Source organism: Osmerus mordax, chromosome 26 (assembly GCF_038355195.1).
Source record: "Osmerus mordax isolate fOsmMor3 chromosome 26, fOsmMor3.pri, whole genome shotgun sequence".
NCBI classification, from domain to species: Eukaryota; Metazoa; Chordata; class Actinopteri; order Osmeriformes; family Osmeridae; genus Osmerus; species Osmerus mordax.
This window is the reverse complement of record NC_090075.1, coordinates 4,976,237-4,993,753: the sequence shown is the minus strand read 5'-3', so window position 1 is coordinate 4,993,753 and position 17,517 is coordinate 4,976,237. Positions and strand designations below refer to the sequence as shown.

Here is a 17,517-nt window from a genome sequence, read left to right as displayed (position 1 = left end):
CTCACCCCAGAGTGTTGCTCCACGGTGCCCTTGTCTCCCCTTGATTAACACGGTGGCTAAATGATGCCCGCTCCCTCTGCACCCACACACGCACAAGCGTGTGCATGTGCGAACACGAATGCACAAACACGGGCACTCCCACACACACACACACACACACACAGGAGCTCAATTCCCTTCATCCCTCAAGCCTCTCACTCTGGACCCCAATCGATCGGCCAATCACAGCTGCTTCTCAGTGACACAGGCTGTGAGGGCTGGCCGGGGTCGCGACCCCGCATCGATTCCCCTCTCTGGGATCCGTCTGCTCCAGTGATGGATTCCGTCTCCGGCTCCTCTGCTGTTGGAATCCCCCCCCAGCCAGAGTTTAATCTACAGCGTTGGCGTCCTAACAAGCGCTCAGGCTCTCCTGTCAGCTCTCTCTCTCTCACCTCTCCTAGTCTCTCTCTCTCTCTCTCACCTCACCTAGTCTCTCTCTCTCTCACCTCAACCTAGTCTCTCTCTCTCTCTCACCTCACCTAGTCTCTCTCTCTCTCTCACCTCACCTAGTCTCTCTCACCTCTCCTAGTCTCTCTCTCTCTCACCTCACTAGTCTCTCTCTCTCTCACCTCACCTAGTCTCTCTCTCTCTCACCTCACCTAGTCTCTCTCTCTCTCACCTCACCTAGTCTCTCTCTCTCTCTCACCTCACCTAGTCTCTCTCACCTCTCCTAGTCTCTCTCTCTCTCACCTCACCTAGTCTCTCTCTCTCTCACCTCACCTAGTCTCTCTCTCTCTCACCTCACCTAGTCTCTCTCTCTCACCTCACCTAGTCTCTCTCTCTCACCCTCACCTAGTCTCTCTCTCACCTCACCTAGTCTCTCTCTCTCTCACCTCACCTAGTCTCTCTCTCTCTCACCTCACCTAGTCTCTCTCTCGCTCTCTCTCTCACCGCACCTAGTCTCTCTCTCTCACCTCACCTAGTCTCTCACCTCACCTAGTCTCTCTCTCTCTCCCTCCTTCCATTTTCTCCCCTCTGTTCCACTGTGTGTGGATTAACACAGGTCTGTTAAGGCGTCTCATATCAGAGCAGCTTGGAGAAAGTGACCCGGGTTTAGCTAGAGAGTAAAACCAAGTCCTCTTTCGAGCGATCGTCTTGCGTTTCACCACGTTCATTGTTGCTTCCCTCAGCCTTATCGACCAGGCTGGTTCATGCAGAGTTCACCAGGGGTCACAGTAGTAATAGTAGACAACGAAGACAGGGTCCCAATTACACCTAGCATGTAGTTCGGTGCAGTGAGGTTCTGCAGAACGGTGTGTGTGTCGATTGTGTGTGTTTGCGTGCACGTCTTAATAGAGCCTGGATAGTCTTACTTCCTGAATATCTCCTACCATAACTTTTATCACTCGGAGGAAATGGTCTTACACCATGTGTGTGCGGGATAGAGACAGGGAGAGAGACTGTGTAACTGTGTGGAATGCAGCGTTAAAATACAGTGGCTTCTCTGTTTTAGCGATCACTAGTAGCATTGGCCAGGAGCTTTTACCTGTTTGACCTACTTGACCAAAGGCTGTTGCGATGTAGTGTCTCTCTCCTCTTCTCTCTCCTCCTATGATCTCATCCTCCTCCGCTCTCCACCTCCACTCTCACCCATTCATTCATAATTCCCCCCCCCCCCCCCCCCCCCCCCCCCCCCCACCATCCCAGTTTAGCTGAAGCTGTGGCTTCACCAGTCAGGAGAGGCTCTTTGATTCAGACTCCTCTGATTCTCCAGGCCCGAGGACTCGAGGACGCCATGTAGGGAAGGCAAAAACACCCCCCCCCCCCTTCCCCTTATCCTCCCCCCCCTCCCCTCCATTCAGAGGGTCCTGACAGGTCCGCAACGTCCACGTGGCTGGTTGGGGTTGGACGGATGGGGAGAGAAGGTGGAAAGGCAGGGCGTTGCTGGCCTGTCAGGTTTCTGATGAGTGCTCTCCCTCTCTCTTTCTCTCCTCTCTCTCCTGGGCTGTACTCCCTTTTTTACATAGGTAGAAAACGTTTGAAACGGTTAATTGATGTGGTCGTAGCCCCTGTCGAGCCAACCGATGTCAAAGCACAGGTGCAAAAGTGGTGTTAAAAGCCCCTTGCCGTGAAAAACACGCTCTCCTTTTGTCAAATTTTCTTTTTCATTTTTTCGCCCTCGACTCCAGCATGAAAGCACGCTCTCGCCCACCGCTCTGCACGCTCCGCCAGCCGACTTGTAGCGAGAGCGAGCGGTTGAAGCTGATGCCGGGCCTTCAAACGCAACGCAACAGAATGTCAACACGGCCTCGTTTCCCTCCTCACTGTCTGTTTCTTAGTCTCTTTTCCTCAGCCAGATTCATCAGCCGTACCCTTTGATCTGCGCGCAGATGCGGGGGGAGAGCAAACCCCCAACTTTGCGTGACGGGCCCTGTCTCGATAAAGAGAGGCGTCAACCCCTTACCTCGTCCCACGGCTGAGAGCTTGACGCGGGGGGAAATCTGAATAGCGCGCTCTCACGTCCGGCCAGGCCATACTGGAACGCAGCGCGCGCAGACATAGTGGATGAGTTGCTTTGAGAGATCTGTCATCCTTTTGCTGGGAGTTGGGAAAGCTCCAGGTAGATAACTGACAAGGGGTTTGTGTGTGTGTGTGTGTGTGTGGGTGGCCGTATCTCCTGTGTGAGACAGCATGTATTTAACTACTCGTCTGTGTCTGTTCCTGGCTATCTGTGTGTGTACGTGTATGTACCTGTCTATCACCGTGCGTGTGCAGCTATCTGTGTGTGTTTTTCAAGCCAGCCGGCACTTTGACGTCGAGAGGGGAAAGAGGGAGAGAAAAGCTCCGGGGAGAGCCTGGGAAACGTATGGAGGGGTGCAGCTTGTGTTACCCGTCAGGCCTACCTGTCAGCCCAGGAGGGGGGGGGGGGGGGGTCCTGGACCCTCCTCCCTGCCGTCCACCACTTCTGTGGGCGCTTCTTCCACACACACACCGCTGCTCTCCCGCCACAATAGGATCTGGTTTCCAGGCCCCCTCCGCCGATACAGGCCCGAGATAACTTTGTGTCTGCCTGCTTGTATCTTTTATCTCACATCTGGGAGCTTTGCCTGGGAGCAGTGCAGTGACAAACACTGCCTGCATTGTCCCTGCCCTTGTCATGACAAGGCTCCGGTTTCGGGCGGTCCACGGAACACCGAGAACCCCCCCCCCCCCCCACACCCCCTCCCCTAGCCCTTACCGGGGGTGAGAACCGTGGCCGGGGGGCAACCGTGGCATGACACTGACACGGGTGGGGTAGGGGTGGAGGTAGGATTGGTGGGTTGGACAGTGTGGCCAAATCAGGTGCGTGTGTGTGTGTGTGGTTTGGGGCGGAGAGCAGGGTGAAAACCGATGACAGGGAAGTGTTGTCCGCTTGTGTGCGAGAATCGGAGCTCTGACCAATCGGTGGCCCGCATCGTGTACCTCTGGGATCCCGGTGCGCCGGGCTACTGTGCTTTTCCACGCCAGCAGGTATCTGATGTACCCCTCCCTGGAAGCAGATTCCTGCCAGCTGATGCCTGTGTCAGGAAGATTAGATGTCAAATGTATTAAAGTGGTATGACTCACATTCCCGGTTCTTTTCCCCATTCAGCAATATCTGAAAATGCTGGCTAGGTGTTGACATTTCAAGCGGTAATATGTTGTTTTCGAACAGTTGGTGCATTTAGTCTACGGTTGCTGCGTCATACAATATGCATTTCAATGTAAGAGCATCTCTTGGTAGCTTTCTTTTATTTGACTGACATTTTATGGAAATGTTTTTTTTTTTTTGTCACCCACGTTTAATTTTATCATTAATTTTCTTTTTCTCTTTCCTTCACAAATAGGCTACAGTTGTAGTACACAAAGGCTGTTGTACAGTTGTCGTCATTCGGGCCTTTGAATGCCCACAACACAGGTTTAATAACGCCACGGAAAATACGGACTCCTAACCTTCCAGCTGATTGCCATTCATCATCATTCCTTACCGTGTTTTAGTCTTGGCACGGGAGGAGAACGCCCCCCCCCCCCCCCCAGCCTGTGTCCAGCCTGCCTGGCAACGTGACAAATGACACTGACACATCTCCACTTACAGGAAATATATATTTAATCAATACCTTCAAAGAGTGGACTGAGATTGAACCGTAAATCCTCGTAAAGCTGGTGTGAGGAGGGTGAGACTAGCTACCTGTTTGCTTCCACCGAAACTGGGGGTTTCTGGGTAAAGAAAGACATGGTGAGCCTTAAATACAACATGCTAACAAAGGCAGGTTACATGCTGTGTGTGTGTGTGCGTGCGTGCGTGCGTGCGTGCGTGCGTGCGAGAGAGAGAGAGAGAGAGAGAGAGAGAGAGAGAGAGAGAGAGAGAGAGAGAGAGAGAGAGAGAGAGAGAGAGAGAGAGAGAGAGAGGAGAGAGAGAGAGAGAGAGAGAGAGAGAGAGAGAGAGAGAGAGAGAGAGAGAGAGAGAGAGAGAGAGAGAGAGAGAGAGAGAGAGAGAGAGAGAGAGAGAGAGAGAGAGAGAGAGAGAGAGAGAGAGAGAGAGAGAGAGAGAGAGAGAGAGAGAGAGAGAGAGAGAGAGAGAGAGAGAGAGAGAGAGAGAGAGAGAGAACTCTGTCCAAGTTTATGCGCCTGAGAAAATGGCCTCGGCGCTCTTCCGAGAAAAGGTTATAAAAGTTTTGAATAATGACGTGACGGGACCCTCAACATTGAACCCAGAAAGGCAGCCTGTGCGCTGACTTAAGGACGAACAGCAGGCTTTGGGCCTGTTAGTGTCACCCTATCCCTCAACGCTGAACTGCACTAGCTCGCTAACTGTATTACCTTGCACTTTGCTAATGGTGTTAAAAAAGACAAAGAGGGCAAGGCTGAGGAGAGGGTAGCGGGCATTATACACTTATCTCCGGGAGTGCATGGCATCATAATCATTTTCATTTAGCTTCGGTGCTTCTTCAAATCCTTTTCCCTGCTCGCTGCCTTGCCCCCTCCCCACACACACACACATACACACACACACTCCCTCCTTCACTTGACTGTAATGTACAAAGAAGCCACAGTAACTTGATATGGGCAAATAGGCAAACAGAAGCGGTTTGTTTCTCTTTCATTCTCTAATTTTCAAGGTTTTGGTGTGTTTCTGCGTGCGCCTATGTGCAGGGGAAGCAAGTTACTGTGTGTGTGTGTTTGTTTCCATATGTGAGTTTGTACACACCTCACACCATCCCTGACATCCCATATACCGTTCGACTTCACCATTTTACACAATTCCTTCTGTAGTTTTGTTTGTTTTTTATGTTTTCTAATATGCCAGGTGGGCTCCGCCCCCGAGAAGCATGGCACCGCAGGGGGGGGCTCCCTCTGACAGCAAGAGGCCGGTCTCCTGCCGATCCCACTAGGCCCCCTGGAGGCCACCTCGCACGCATTCCCTGTTTACATTTCCCTTCTGTTCCACCGTAATAATCAACCTAATCTGGGAAACTTCCATGAAATCCTCCAGTTTGGTTGAGACGTGAAAGTTATGGATTTAGACGAGGTTAATTTAGCTCGGCAACTCTGCACCATTTAAAAAAAATACTTTCAAAAAAATTCTGCTACATTTCTTAAGGAATGCTCGCAAATGTTTTTGTTACACGGGGTGTGTTTGGATAAACGTAAAAGGAGCAGAATCTGCACGAGCATGTGATTGAGCACGATTTTTCTGTCGGTCTGAATTGTGATGAGCTTCAGGAACCAGGTTATGTTTCGTCAAAACAAACAAAAGAAACTCAAAACATATTATGTAGATGACCTCCAAGTGCCTCTCATGATCATAATCAAATAAAAAAAATATGTTTTTAAGGATATTTTGGAACACAAGTCAGTTAATGTAATTGATGTTTTTGTCTAGAAATCTTTCAGAATCATTGTTTTTATGTCAGGTCGCATGCAAACTTGGCCCGGGCCGACGCGAAAGACGTGCCACAAATGTGGTCTGCTGTCTGTCTTTTTCCACAAGCTAAAATACTCATAAATCATAGCTGGACTCAGTGCTGCCTCACAGTCTTTCTCTGGGACATTTACCGACAGCTGGGATACTTAATCTTTCCTTAAGCTCTTGACAAGTACCTGATGCCTGTCCTAAACAGATGACTGTGTTACTTGATTACTTGCCGTTGTCTCCTGGCTTATCTGTACATCTGCACTGAAAAGCGGGCAAATCCTTTCGTTCTATACACAGCATAGTTTACATTCTTAAAGCAGATATCTTACCAGTACATGTACTTAACAGTTCTCTATGTTTCTTGATTCAAGCACTTACATGATATGCCGACTGTGAATACAGCATCATTTAAGTTAACATTTATATATATATATACAGTATATATAATATATAAACTGTCTATGTTTGACACTTTTCAATTCGCAAGAAGGATCATCTATAATACACAGACAGAATAATTTATAGCATTTTTGACTTGAGTTTGATTTATGTATAGGTTGTATACCTAGGATACAATCCTAATTGTGTACTCTGTTAACTGAGGGATTGTTTAAGTACAGTCGAAAGCCCTGCCCTTGAGGCCTCTCTCTCATAAAGTCAAAGTTTTGAAACATCACTCTCTAAATTCACCAACTCAAGAATATCCAGTGACTCTGGCTGCTTGTAAAAGGTCCCTGCTCCTGATCCATGTTGTCATCTGAAACAGATAACAGATTCCCAGGGATCCATAAATTGTACAACCGCAAACCAAGAACAAACACATGAGCAGGCTCTCCGAAAAAGAGAGCAGTTTTAAAATGCCACGTGCACAGTGGACCTGAGGTAATACTGGTGATTGTGTGCATAACAATGACCCACAGGTATGCACTACTAACACCATGCTGTGCAGTCAAAGGGGTAACTATTCACACCGTTACAGAACTGCAATATTACCAGAAGGACTATTTTAGAATAGTTCCTCTAGCTTTTTCTGGGGCTGCAAGTTTCTCCCCAGATGTATACAACAAACACAAAGTGACTCCTTTAATCAGGATCTGGCTGCTTGTTGTCCCAGTCAGAGCAGAGTGAGGCTCATTGGGAGTCATGGCGATGATGCTCCTTCTCACCAGGCCGGCGGACAGCGAGGCCGACGAGAATTAGCCAGAGTGTAATTTATCACCACTCTGCCAATACCCATCGCTTCGGATCTGTACCCCATCTGCAAGGGATGTGCTCAGTGTTGGAGAGAGCGTTTACTTTCGCCTCCAATTACGATTATTCCCAAGTGGAGGAGGAGGAGGAAAGGGGGGGGGGGGGGGTATTGATGAGACTCTGCTTGGACCCTGTGGCCCTGAAAGCCAATGGATTGCATTAGCCATTTAAACGCTACTTAGCCCTATATCACCTGTTTTTGGCCTGAGGTGAAGTCAGGTCGGCTTTTTGTGTGTGTGTAGGGTGTGCGAATGTGCTCGTGTGAATGTGTGTTGTGGTTGGGGGTGTGAATACACGTGTGTGTGTTTGTGTGTTTGTGTGTTTGTGTGTGTGTGTGTGTGTGTGTGTGTGTGCGCGCACATTTATGAGGGAACGTGCCCAAATCTTTCCCTTCCTCTCAAGGTGTGTGTGCGCTCAAGCATCCCCAATTAGTTTTCAACAATCCTCCTTCCTCCCCTCCTCCCCGTCCCCTCCTCCTCCCCGTCCCCTCCTCCTCCCGTCCCCCTCCTCCTCCCCGTCCCCTCCTCCTCCCCGTCCCCTCCTCCTCCCGTCCCCTCCTCCTCCCGTCCCCTCCTCCTCCCCGTCCCCTCCTCCTCCCCGTCCCCTCCTCCTCCCGTCCCCTCCTCCTCCCGTCCCCTCCTCCTCCCGTCCCCTCCTCCTCCCCGTCCCCTCCTCCTCCCCGTCCCCTACCGCAGACCACTGGGGGGTTTTCGATTGCGCAAACTGTCACAGATGTGCTCTAGTTTTTTCCCTGTGTGTGTGCGAGTGTGTGTTTGTGTTTGTTGTTGTTGCGCCTGCCTCTGCTGTTGCCGTGGAGAGAGGAAGGGGGGTTCGGAGGGGGGGGGGGGGGGGAGGAGGAAGATAAATAGTTTCCCATCAGATGAAGTGTAATTATTCCTCCCTTGTCTGGGAGAGTGTGAAATAAGAAAGGAGCCTCGTTTCCACGGCAGATGCCAGCAGGTCTCCAGAAGCAGTGTGTCTTCGTCATCTCATTTAGCAGCTAAGAGTCCCGGAGTTTACAATTATCACAGGCATAGAGGTGGGATCTCGCCAGGGAGACTGGGTAAGGCTGGAGCTGGAACACCGCACACAAGGAGAAAGGGCTCCTTCATGTTGATCAAGACATCTCCTAGTACATTGTCATATTTGAATTGTTTAGGGATCAAAAGGCATGTTGTCCCTTTTTTTTTTTTTTTGGCATTCTTAGCGGAATGATTTTCCGGCCAAAGTCACTGAAAAACAGGCATTTCTTCGCTATCAGGTGTACAATTTGCGAAGTGGAAAACAACAAAGGCAACCCCCGTTGCAGGCCTCAAGAAAAACATCACACAATTTTAAAAAGGGAAAGTGACAAAGAGGCGGTTGGCGCGGTCTTTCGCGGCCTCAGTCAGCGGACGGAAGTGTGATGCGGCCGGCCTTTGACTCATCAATGATTTCACGGAAGCCCAGATATAGCTTGAGGCCCGTGTAGCGACTGGGACGGCCATGTTTTCTAGCACCCATTCCGCTCTGCTCCCTCCTAAAGGCTCCGAACAAGCTATGATTAAAACACACTAACCCGTGAGTGTGTGTCTCATATGACCGCCCTCTGCTATCTTCTTCTTTATCGAAATGAGGTGTCACTAAGTACGTTTCAGGACAGACAGAGACATGAAAATGCAATTACCAGAGAAAGCTCACTGCTCCTCTCCTCCACCAGCCCCTTTGCATTGTGGGTAAACAAGGGCTGCATCTTAACGGAGTATGGATCAAGCCACTGACTCATGGTTAATTCAAGCCTGCGGAAGGTACAGCACTGTGCAGATAATTATAGCCGATGCAGACATGCTGTAAGGTGGTTTCCCACCATGCACACACACCTACACGGGCGCATGCGACTGCACACGCCCTCACACGCCTCGTATTTCTAGTTACAATTCAACAGCATGAGAAAGACGTAAGCGTTTTAAACGAAGACCTCAATCTCTTTTATCTCTCCGTGCACTCACACACGCACACAAACACACACACACACACACAAGCACACTCACGCACACACTCTCCTTCCCCCGGAGGCGTCCATCCCCAAAACATTTCCCTGTTTGTTTGTTTTGTTTAGCTGCAACACTTCTTCTCGGAGTTGGCCGAACACCAACTGGAGGTTAAGTTTGTGTAAGCGCCTCAATAGAAAAATTGCTCACAGAGAGTTGAAATAACAAGAGAAATTACGGGGATGCAGTGAGGTCTGGGGGGGTTGGGGGGAGGGGGGGGGGGGGGCGGCAGAGGGGCTGTCTGTGCGTCTGCCTGACACAAAGAACAATAAACACGTTCCACATGGTGAGAGGTGGGCTGCAGATGACGAGGCTAGCAGGACCAACACGTGGAAATGGCTTCCAGACCAACCCCACCGAGCACAAAAGGGCCTTTCTCACCACCAGTCCTCCACCGCTAGCCCACTAGCCCGCTACCTAGCTGTCCTGTCTCTCAACCCCCCCACCCCCCTACCACCCTACCCCTCCAGCTACTGCTGCCGCCTCTCCTCGTCGATTTATAAACACGGGAGATGTTTCAATCACCTGAGACCTTTGCGAAGCCTCACTACTGAACTTTAAAGCTGGAAAGTGAGTTGATGTTTATAAAAAAGAAGAATAGAAAAGACTAGTTCTGAGACAAAGTGCGTTGCTCTGTAAAACCCCCCTGTTAGGAAATCCTCCCCCATCCAACGTAATCACATGAAAACGCGCCAATGAAAAATGAGGTTTGGAGTGCCTGAAAGGGTTGTGTCAAGTTATTAAGTCCATTTGTTTACATTTAGTCAGCTCTCCCAGGTCATCGGTTAATTGCAGAGTAAATTCCTGTGTTTTCTTTGGCTGTGTGTCAACAACGGAGGAGCGAGGCACGATTAAAAGGAAGATTGAAAAAAAAAAAGGGTCACATTTCCACGTCTAGGACACTGGCAGCAGGCAGACGTCGTATCCTCATGTTTGCCAAAATCCACAAGATGGCCGGCTTTTGTGTTGACTCAGGGATTCCTGAGAAAGCATTACAAACGAAGACCTCCCCGCTCCAGTTTGTCCTACCACGCCTCACATGCTGATTGGGGGGTGGCACGGAGGCATGTGGGTGTGTTGAGTGGGTGACACGGCCAGAGAAACTAAGACACTTGTGTTTGCCTGCTCTTTTCCAAACAGTTTCCAAGGACGTCTTCCCGGATGGATATGTGTAACAGATGGATATGTGTAACATACCATCTGGCGAGTCAGGTTAGGTACTCTGGGCCGGGGGGACAGAAGAGCTGTGTTTTCCCTGTGTGTCTTCCTGATTCCCCAGACCCGCACTGTCCCACTGCCTTGATTTATTCTGCATGGCTGGTGGTTTGTCTTGTAAAGTGTGTTTCACAGACAAACAAGCAAGCAGCTGGGGCTCTCTGTGACAGGGTAGGGGAGGTGGGGCTCCCTGTGACGGGGTAGGGGAGGTGGGGCTCTCTGTGACAGGGTAGAGGAGGTGGGCCTCCTGTGACAGGGTAGGGGAGCTGGGGCTTCTGTGACAGGGTAGAGGAGGTGGGCCTCCTGTGACAGGGTAGGGGAGCTGGGGCTCTCTGTGACAGGGTAGGGGAGGTGGCGTGGAGAGAGCACTTCTCTCCCGCTCCAGGGAGGGGTGTTTTGCCTCTGCTGCGATCCCTCCGTCTCATTGGTTGGGATGGCGTTGGTGCTTTGATGTAATTGGTCATGAGGGATGTTGGAACGTTTGAGAGATTAGGTTGGTGTCACCTAATGTAATGTAATGGCTGAGTGTCATGCAAAACCTTGTGTGATTAATAATTTTTAATTGAATGACATCATGGTGTTAGGTAGAATATTATAGGTGTCATTTATATCCAATTAATACAAATAGCTGAGACCTACATTTTAGGTGTAATATATACTCTAGCATAATAAATATATTGTAAATCTAATGACTGTGGGTTCATGTTTCATTCCTTTTTATGTGAAACAATTTTTTTCCCCAGCCCTGAGAAAGCACCTCATAATGTACATCAGCAATCAGTGAGTCTTTTACGAGTCAGTTATTTAGGTCCATTAGACGTGCTTTGGTTTAGACATCGATGCTTTTGCAGACGCTTCCTGTGCAGGAACTTCAAAGTCTCGGCGTAACGGACAAACATTTCCCCCCGTGAAGCCATAAAGGACGCAGAGTCGAACCACATTGCCTGGTCTGGTCCAGCCTGACATCACTGTAAATCAGAAGAAGAGGTGGAAGAGGGAAGGGAGGGGGAAAAAAGAGGTAGAACGCTAGATCCATTTCAGGAGTTTGTCGGTAAATCACCGTGTTATAAACACTTTATAATGCAATTGTAAACATTTTGGCCTGATTAATTAAGGTCCCGAGAGGATGTGTTGGTGGTCAAACGGTCTGAGAAGTTCCCTGGGAGCTTTCAGAGACCTAGATCCCCTGTCTCTTTAGTTTGAAAGCTAAATTGATCAATCACCACCATGTGTTTGTGGTCTCGGGAGGAATGGGCCGGTTTAGAAAATGGCTGGGCTTTGTCCACGCCAGACAGATCTCCGACTGTGAGAAAATGTTCGGTCTAGGAAGGGGGCCCTCGCGTTCTGGAAACTGAAGTTTTTGTTTCAGGTGTGTCAAAATGTCGCATCCATATTCAGTGAGCAGAAACTAGAGAAAAATGAAGGGATGTAAAAAATCTATAGAAATGCTGTGATTCCAGAATTCGACAGAGTCTGTTTGATCGAAGGGGCTGGACAGGGTGCTGCACATGTTTACTGCTGTCATAACCAAAGCATCAGGGTGGAACCGCTCTTACACCCCCCCTGACAAGTGTTTACGGAGGACATGATGAGATTTCAGTTCCTGCTTGTAATGTCAGGGATCGGGGAGGCTTTTCAGGTCTTGGAGACCCACCAATCATGAACGCTGAGGTTATGGGGAGAGGGGGGCGGGGCAGGCACCGGCCAGGGATTGATTACAAGACCTGAGATAGCTTATGTATTATCTGTCTACACACACACACACGCACACATAAAAGTGGGGGGAAAACCTCACAAAACACACTCTTCCGTGGCTGCCTTATTGATATGTTGATCTGTTTGGTTCCTTGCTTCCCCCCTCCCACCTGACTGCCTAACAAGGTCATATTCCACAACTTGTTATAGAACTCAATCAAGGAGAACCCATATCGGTCCATCAAGACTATTTCGCCGCCTCCTCTGACCCTTAATGACGGGCGGGGAGAGCGGCAGCGGGAAACTTTATTGATTTATCCAGACACGACGCGCAATTTGAATGGGGAGAGGAGCTTGATGGGCCGGCCGCGCTCCGCAGGAATATGCAGAGACGACAGGCCGGATCCATTTAAGTCCCTCTAACACATGTTTTATGGAAAGAGAATTACATCTAGACCACAGGTTACTGCAGCGGGCATGGGTTGATTATTACATTTAGTAGTTACCAAGCCACTGCCTCCGCGTTGTAAGCCAGTGGGAGTCGTATAGAAATGCAACCAGTGCACTTTTTGCCCGGGCGAAAAAAAGAAAAGTTGGTAGTTAAATTGTCATTAGGAGGGAGAAGGCGTGCCCGAGCACTGATCTAAGAAACATGGCCGCGCCGACACACAAACATGAAGTCCAGAGTAGAAGATGTCCCTGTCTGAAGGAGATGAAGGGCTGTCTCTCTTCTCCCCACGCTCTCTCTTTTTCTCTCCCCCCGCACTCTCTTATTTCTCTCTCTGTCGCTCTCTCTCTCTCCCTCTCTCTCTGGAACCAGATAGTCTTAGACATGTGGACCAAAGGGGCTTATATCTTATTTAGATTCCCTTCTTTCTCCGTGGCGGGAAAAGGGGGGAAGGACGAGAGAAGAAGGGATGGGTGGAGAGAACATTATTTTGGGAGAAGAGGCTGCAATGTTGAAGCAAGATGATGACAGTCATCCACGACGTGGAAAGAAAAAAACGTCCAAAGATGATGGTGGTATGATGGACTGTGAAGAAAGTAGCTCGCTGGAAATTAAAGGAGAGGAAAGCAAAGGAGAGAGGGAGCCCATAGCACACACAGAAGGAGAGAGAGGGGGATTGATCTCTGGTCTGGAGCGATAAGGGGTGGCTGGGCGGAGGGGGCAGCGGAGGGCGAGGGAGGGGGTGGGGGGGTTCTGGAGAAGATCCTCATGTGGCAGCTGGATCTGGGCCTCCTTGCTTGGCCCCTCTGACACTAATTCCACCACCACCCCCCCAGATTAGCTGTCATCTGATGCCAGGCCTGCCTGAAATCTCCACCACCACCCACCCCCCCCAAACACACACACGCACACACTCTCATAAAACAACCCCTAGTAACCCCATACCCCACCCACCACCCTTCCCCCCTGGACACCTTCCGACCCCCCCCCCATGCCCCCTTTTGCTTCTTAAAACTAAGCCCCTGCGAGCCAGAGCTGGAGCTGGCGTCGGCTGTAAACACTGGCCGGTGTTTGTGTGATGGTTTATCTCTACAAGACGCCAGAATGGGTCTCTTCCCCTGTGTCCCTCCCTCTCCCCCCCTCTCCCCTTCCCAAGCAGAATCTTGTGAAGGATTATCAGACTCTTTGAGGGATCTCGCTCATGGCGGACCTGATAAGGATGGCTGAGAGGTGTGGAGGCTGCTGACTGCTGAGGAGAGGAGTGACACGCGGCGGAATGGGCCGGAAGGCTCTTCTTCCGTGCCGCTGTCTTGTTTTTGGGTCAGTGTGTCAAGGCTGTTTGCATTCGCTTCCCGTGACTTTGAGGTGTATTTGTGGGGATCTGTGGGTCTGTGTACGTAGGCGAAGTGTTGTAGGGATCTGTGAAATGGGTCACGCCTGATTTCAGTTATATGCAGGGGGAGAGAAATGGCTCCTCTGAGGCTTGTGTGTGTGGGGGGGGGGGGGGCTGTATCCAGGCTGCAAAAAAGGAGTCAGGAATCCAACCCCCATACCATGGTTTTATTTCACCAGCGATATTTAGAATGGGATTGGTCCAGAAGATATTTCCAGATGAAGTCCAATCATCGCTGGTCCGTAAATTTGAGCTTACGCGCGTTGAGCTTGACCCTAATGTGAGGATTTAATAGCCGAGCCCCTGGTTCCAGTAAACTCTCTAGTGGCAAAACTCTCTGGGATTTTCCTCTGAGGGGCCAGATCTGTGCCACCGTTCGGGTGCTCAATTTGTATCGAAATTGCCCCGACCGGCAAACTCATTTCAGCAGAGCTGGGTGAAAGCCAGGGTCCCTGTGAAAGCGCTTAATAAAGCTTCTCTCACTCTGTGAACTCCTGTCAATCTCCCGCTCCTTCTCTCATTTGACTCCACACGTCACGGACAACCAGCCCACGCCTGTTACATTCAGCTGTTGGGTGGGTGTATGGTTGACGCGGTGGTAAGGACTCTTTTGGTTAGGTCAGGTACAACCAGAGTGCAGAACAACATCATTTTAACACTGACAAACGAACTATTGTCGCCTTGTGTACCTTGTTTGTTGTGCTCTCTTCCGAGCGCTGCTTGACCTCTGCCTGTGTGTCCTTGTTCAGATTTCTCCACGGAGAGTACACGGTGGAGGTGGCCATCAATGACTACCTGGACATCTACTGCCCGCACTACGAAGACCCGCTTCCGCAGGAGCGCATGGAGCGCTACATCCTCTTCATGGTCAACTACGACGGCTACACCACCTGCGACCACCGCATGAAGGGCTTCAAGCGCTGGGAGTGCAACCGGCCCCAGAGCCCCAACGGCCCCCTCAAATTCTCGGAGAAGTTCCAGCTCTTCACTCCGTTCTCGCTGGGCTTCGAGTTCCGGCCGGGCCACGAGTACTATTATATCTGTAAGTTGTGTGTGTGGGTGCATAGTTGGGGTTGTGTGTGTGTAAGGGGGGGGGGGGGGGGGGGCATGGACGCACTCTTTCAAGTTATTTTGTTACACACACGCATCATTCCCACACTTGCACGCACGCACGCACGCTCGCTCTCTGTCACTCTGTTACACACACACATTTTTGAAAGTTGTAAAATATGATTGGCTCACGGATGCTCCAGCAGATGAGTCACATGGCCTGGAAACAGGGGTTTCATTGGTTGGAGCTAAGTTCCTTCGAGTAACACCAATTTGACCTTGTCCATGTTGAAGCAACCTTTGCCAACGAGAAAAAAAAATCGCATCAAGACCCCACATCGTGAATTTCTTTTGATCATCTCTGTTATTCTCCAAGTCCAAATTGAGGTAGAGGATAAATATTCACAAAGAAATGGAATTCAGATCCCCCCCATGACTCGAACCAAAAGGATGCTGCTGGGATTCATCAAGACACACTCCAGCCCCGTCACCCCAGATAGATATCAGGAAATGGCAGAGGTATTGTCTTCGCTGTTTATGGTCTTTGAAGGGATGATTTGGATCCCTTTTAAGGGGAGAAGGATGGAGTGGAGGAGCCAAGCAACGGCAGCGGTGGGGGCTTAATTGATAGGCTTTAGCTTTGTGGTTTGATTTGGCATGTCCAGCCTGCCTCTTCGTGCCAGGGCTGCCCACCAGGAAGCTGCTTACAGCACATCAGAGGGACTAGGAGGCCCAGCTGAGAGCCAAGGGCCCTTTATTGTCTATCATAGCACTGACTACATGATGGAGGAGCAGTGTCGTACAATAGTCTTCTGATGGTGAATGTTTGGTGGTCTGCGACTGATCTGTGTTGATTTATTTATTTGGATGTAAGTAGAATAGAACAGCTGTAATTCCTTTTTGAAAACGGGGATTGAAAGTACTTTGTTTGATATTTCTGTTAATTAGTTCAAACTGAACATGACTTCCCCCTCATTTCAAAGATGTTGAAAGGTCACTATCAGACGAGAACAATGTCATTAAGTTGTTACCATGTAAATGTAAGTACTAGATGAAAGAGTGGACTGTGAAATAAGACAATAAAGCATGACTGAGTGGTCACACTGCTACCAATCACTTCCGACAGAGGGGTGCTCTGAGAAATCTTTTATCTTCGGTTTCCGGTTGGCTGTTTTTGTCTGACCCGAACATCTTTTTGAGTAGGAACCTGTTCATCCCATCTCCTCCCCCCTTGATGAAAATGTCAATTTGTCAAATGGCAAGCAAGCTATTAGCCGGCTGCTTAGCTTCTCAGGGTGGGATCGGTACAAAACCAGTTACCGGTGCCCTCATGCAGAACGCTTCAAATTATACTGATTGGTCAAATCATATTTAGCAGAGGGAACCTGATGGGGGTTATTGTGTCCTTCTGGCTCCGGCCGCGGTCATTACCATTTTTTGGACACGAGGCGCTAAAAGCCATTAGCCAGGGGGAGAGTTTTAGCACAGTCGGGGTGGTCGCTCTCCCCAGACAGGCCTGATGCCTCGCCTTCGGGACGCCCCACGCCCCCTCCACCCTTCAAGGTCACGGCACACAGTGTTTCCTACGTTGGAGGTTGTTGTGTTTTGTATTTTTTTGTTACTCCCCCCCCACCCCGGGTCCTCTTGCTGCTTTCCCTCTCGTGCCCATCCCCGGTGTGTCCATGCGCATGACAGGCGGGAGTTTGCCAGGGTGCATCTGTCCCTGTTTTGCTAATGGCCCTGTGAAAGGTGTCCTTTGGCCTGATAAAAGAGTCCCCGCTGGGCCCAGGCAGGGAAAAGGCTCAGGGCAGCGTGCCGGATGCATTAATGAGGCAATTTCAGCTCTTTTCCCCCCCCCCCTTTTTTTCTCTCTCTTCTTTTTCTCACTGTTTCTACCCCCCCCCCCCCTCCCTTTCTATCAGATTTCTAAAAGCGAAATAAACTTTAGAGAATTTGTTTATATATATATATATATATATATATATATATATATATTGGGTGGGTGGTGGGGGGGAGGTGAGGGGGGGTGAATGTTCAGAGAGGGGGGGAGAAGCAAGTCAGTCTTTTCATCTTAAATTAATAAAGCTCATTAATTGGGTTGGTGCAAGCGGCCTGTGTGTGTCTTTTGTTGCTAGGTAGCAGCTATTTAGCCTCCAGGAAGAAAGGTGACACAACATCGCCCTATTATACTCAGTCCTGAGGCACAGCGCATCCCCCCCTTGCCCTCCCCAACCCCAAAACTACAGGCACATCCATTTAACATTGATTCAGCACAAGGCAAAGGACTCATCTGTGGCCTGAAGGGAGATGAGGCTTGATGGTTCTTCTCACAAGGTTTCAGTGTTTCATCATTTTTAGTGGTCCACTGCCATCTGTTGTTTGTTAATGCCAACTTTGTTACCAAAACCAGACTTTGCAATTTTGCAGGGAAAACAAACCTTTAAAAATGTGCTGCACACACACAAACGCCTCCTACTTTTCCTTAATATTTATCCTTGACCAATGTTTCAGTATGTGTTTC

The 17,517-nt window shown here is 49.8% G+C and overlaps 1 protein-coding gene across 1 annotated transcript in view; it reads left to right on the top strand.

Moving 5' to 3' along the window:
- Nucleotides 1-17,517, top strand: part of LOC136936057 (ephrin-A2-like) — an 88,902-nt gene that overhangs the window by 65,607 nt on the left and 5,778 nt on the right. Inside the window, exon 2 of the mRNA XM_067229789.1 lies at nt 14,696-14,988. Coding sequence (XP_067085890.1) covers nt 14,696-14,988 — 293 coding nt within the window. The remainder of the gene's footprint in view (nt 1-14,695; nt 14,989-17,517) is intronic.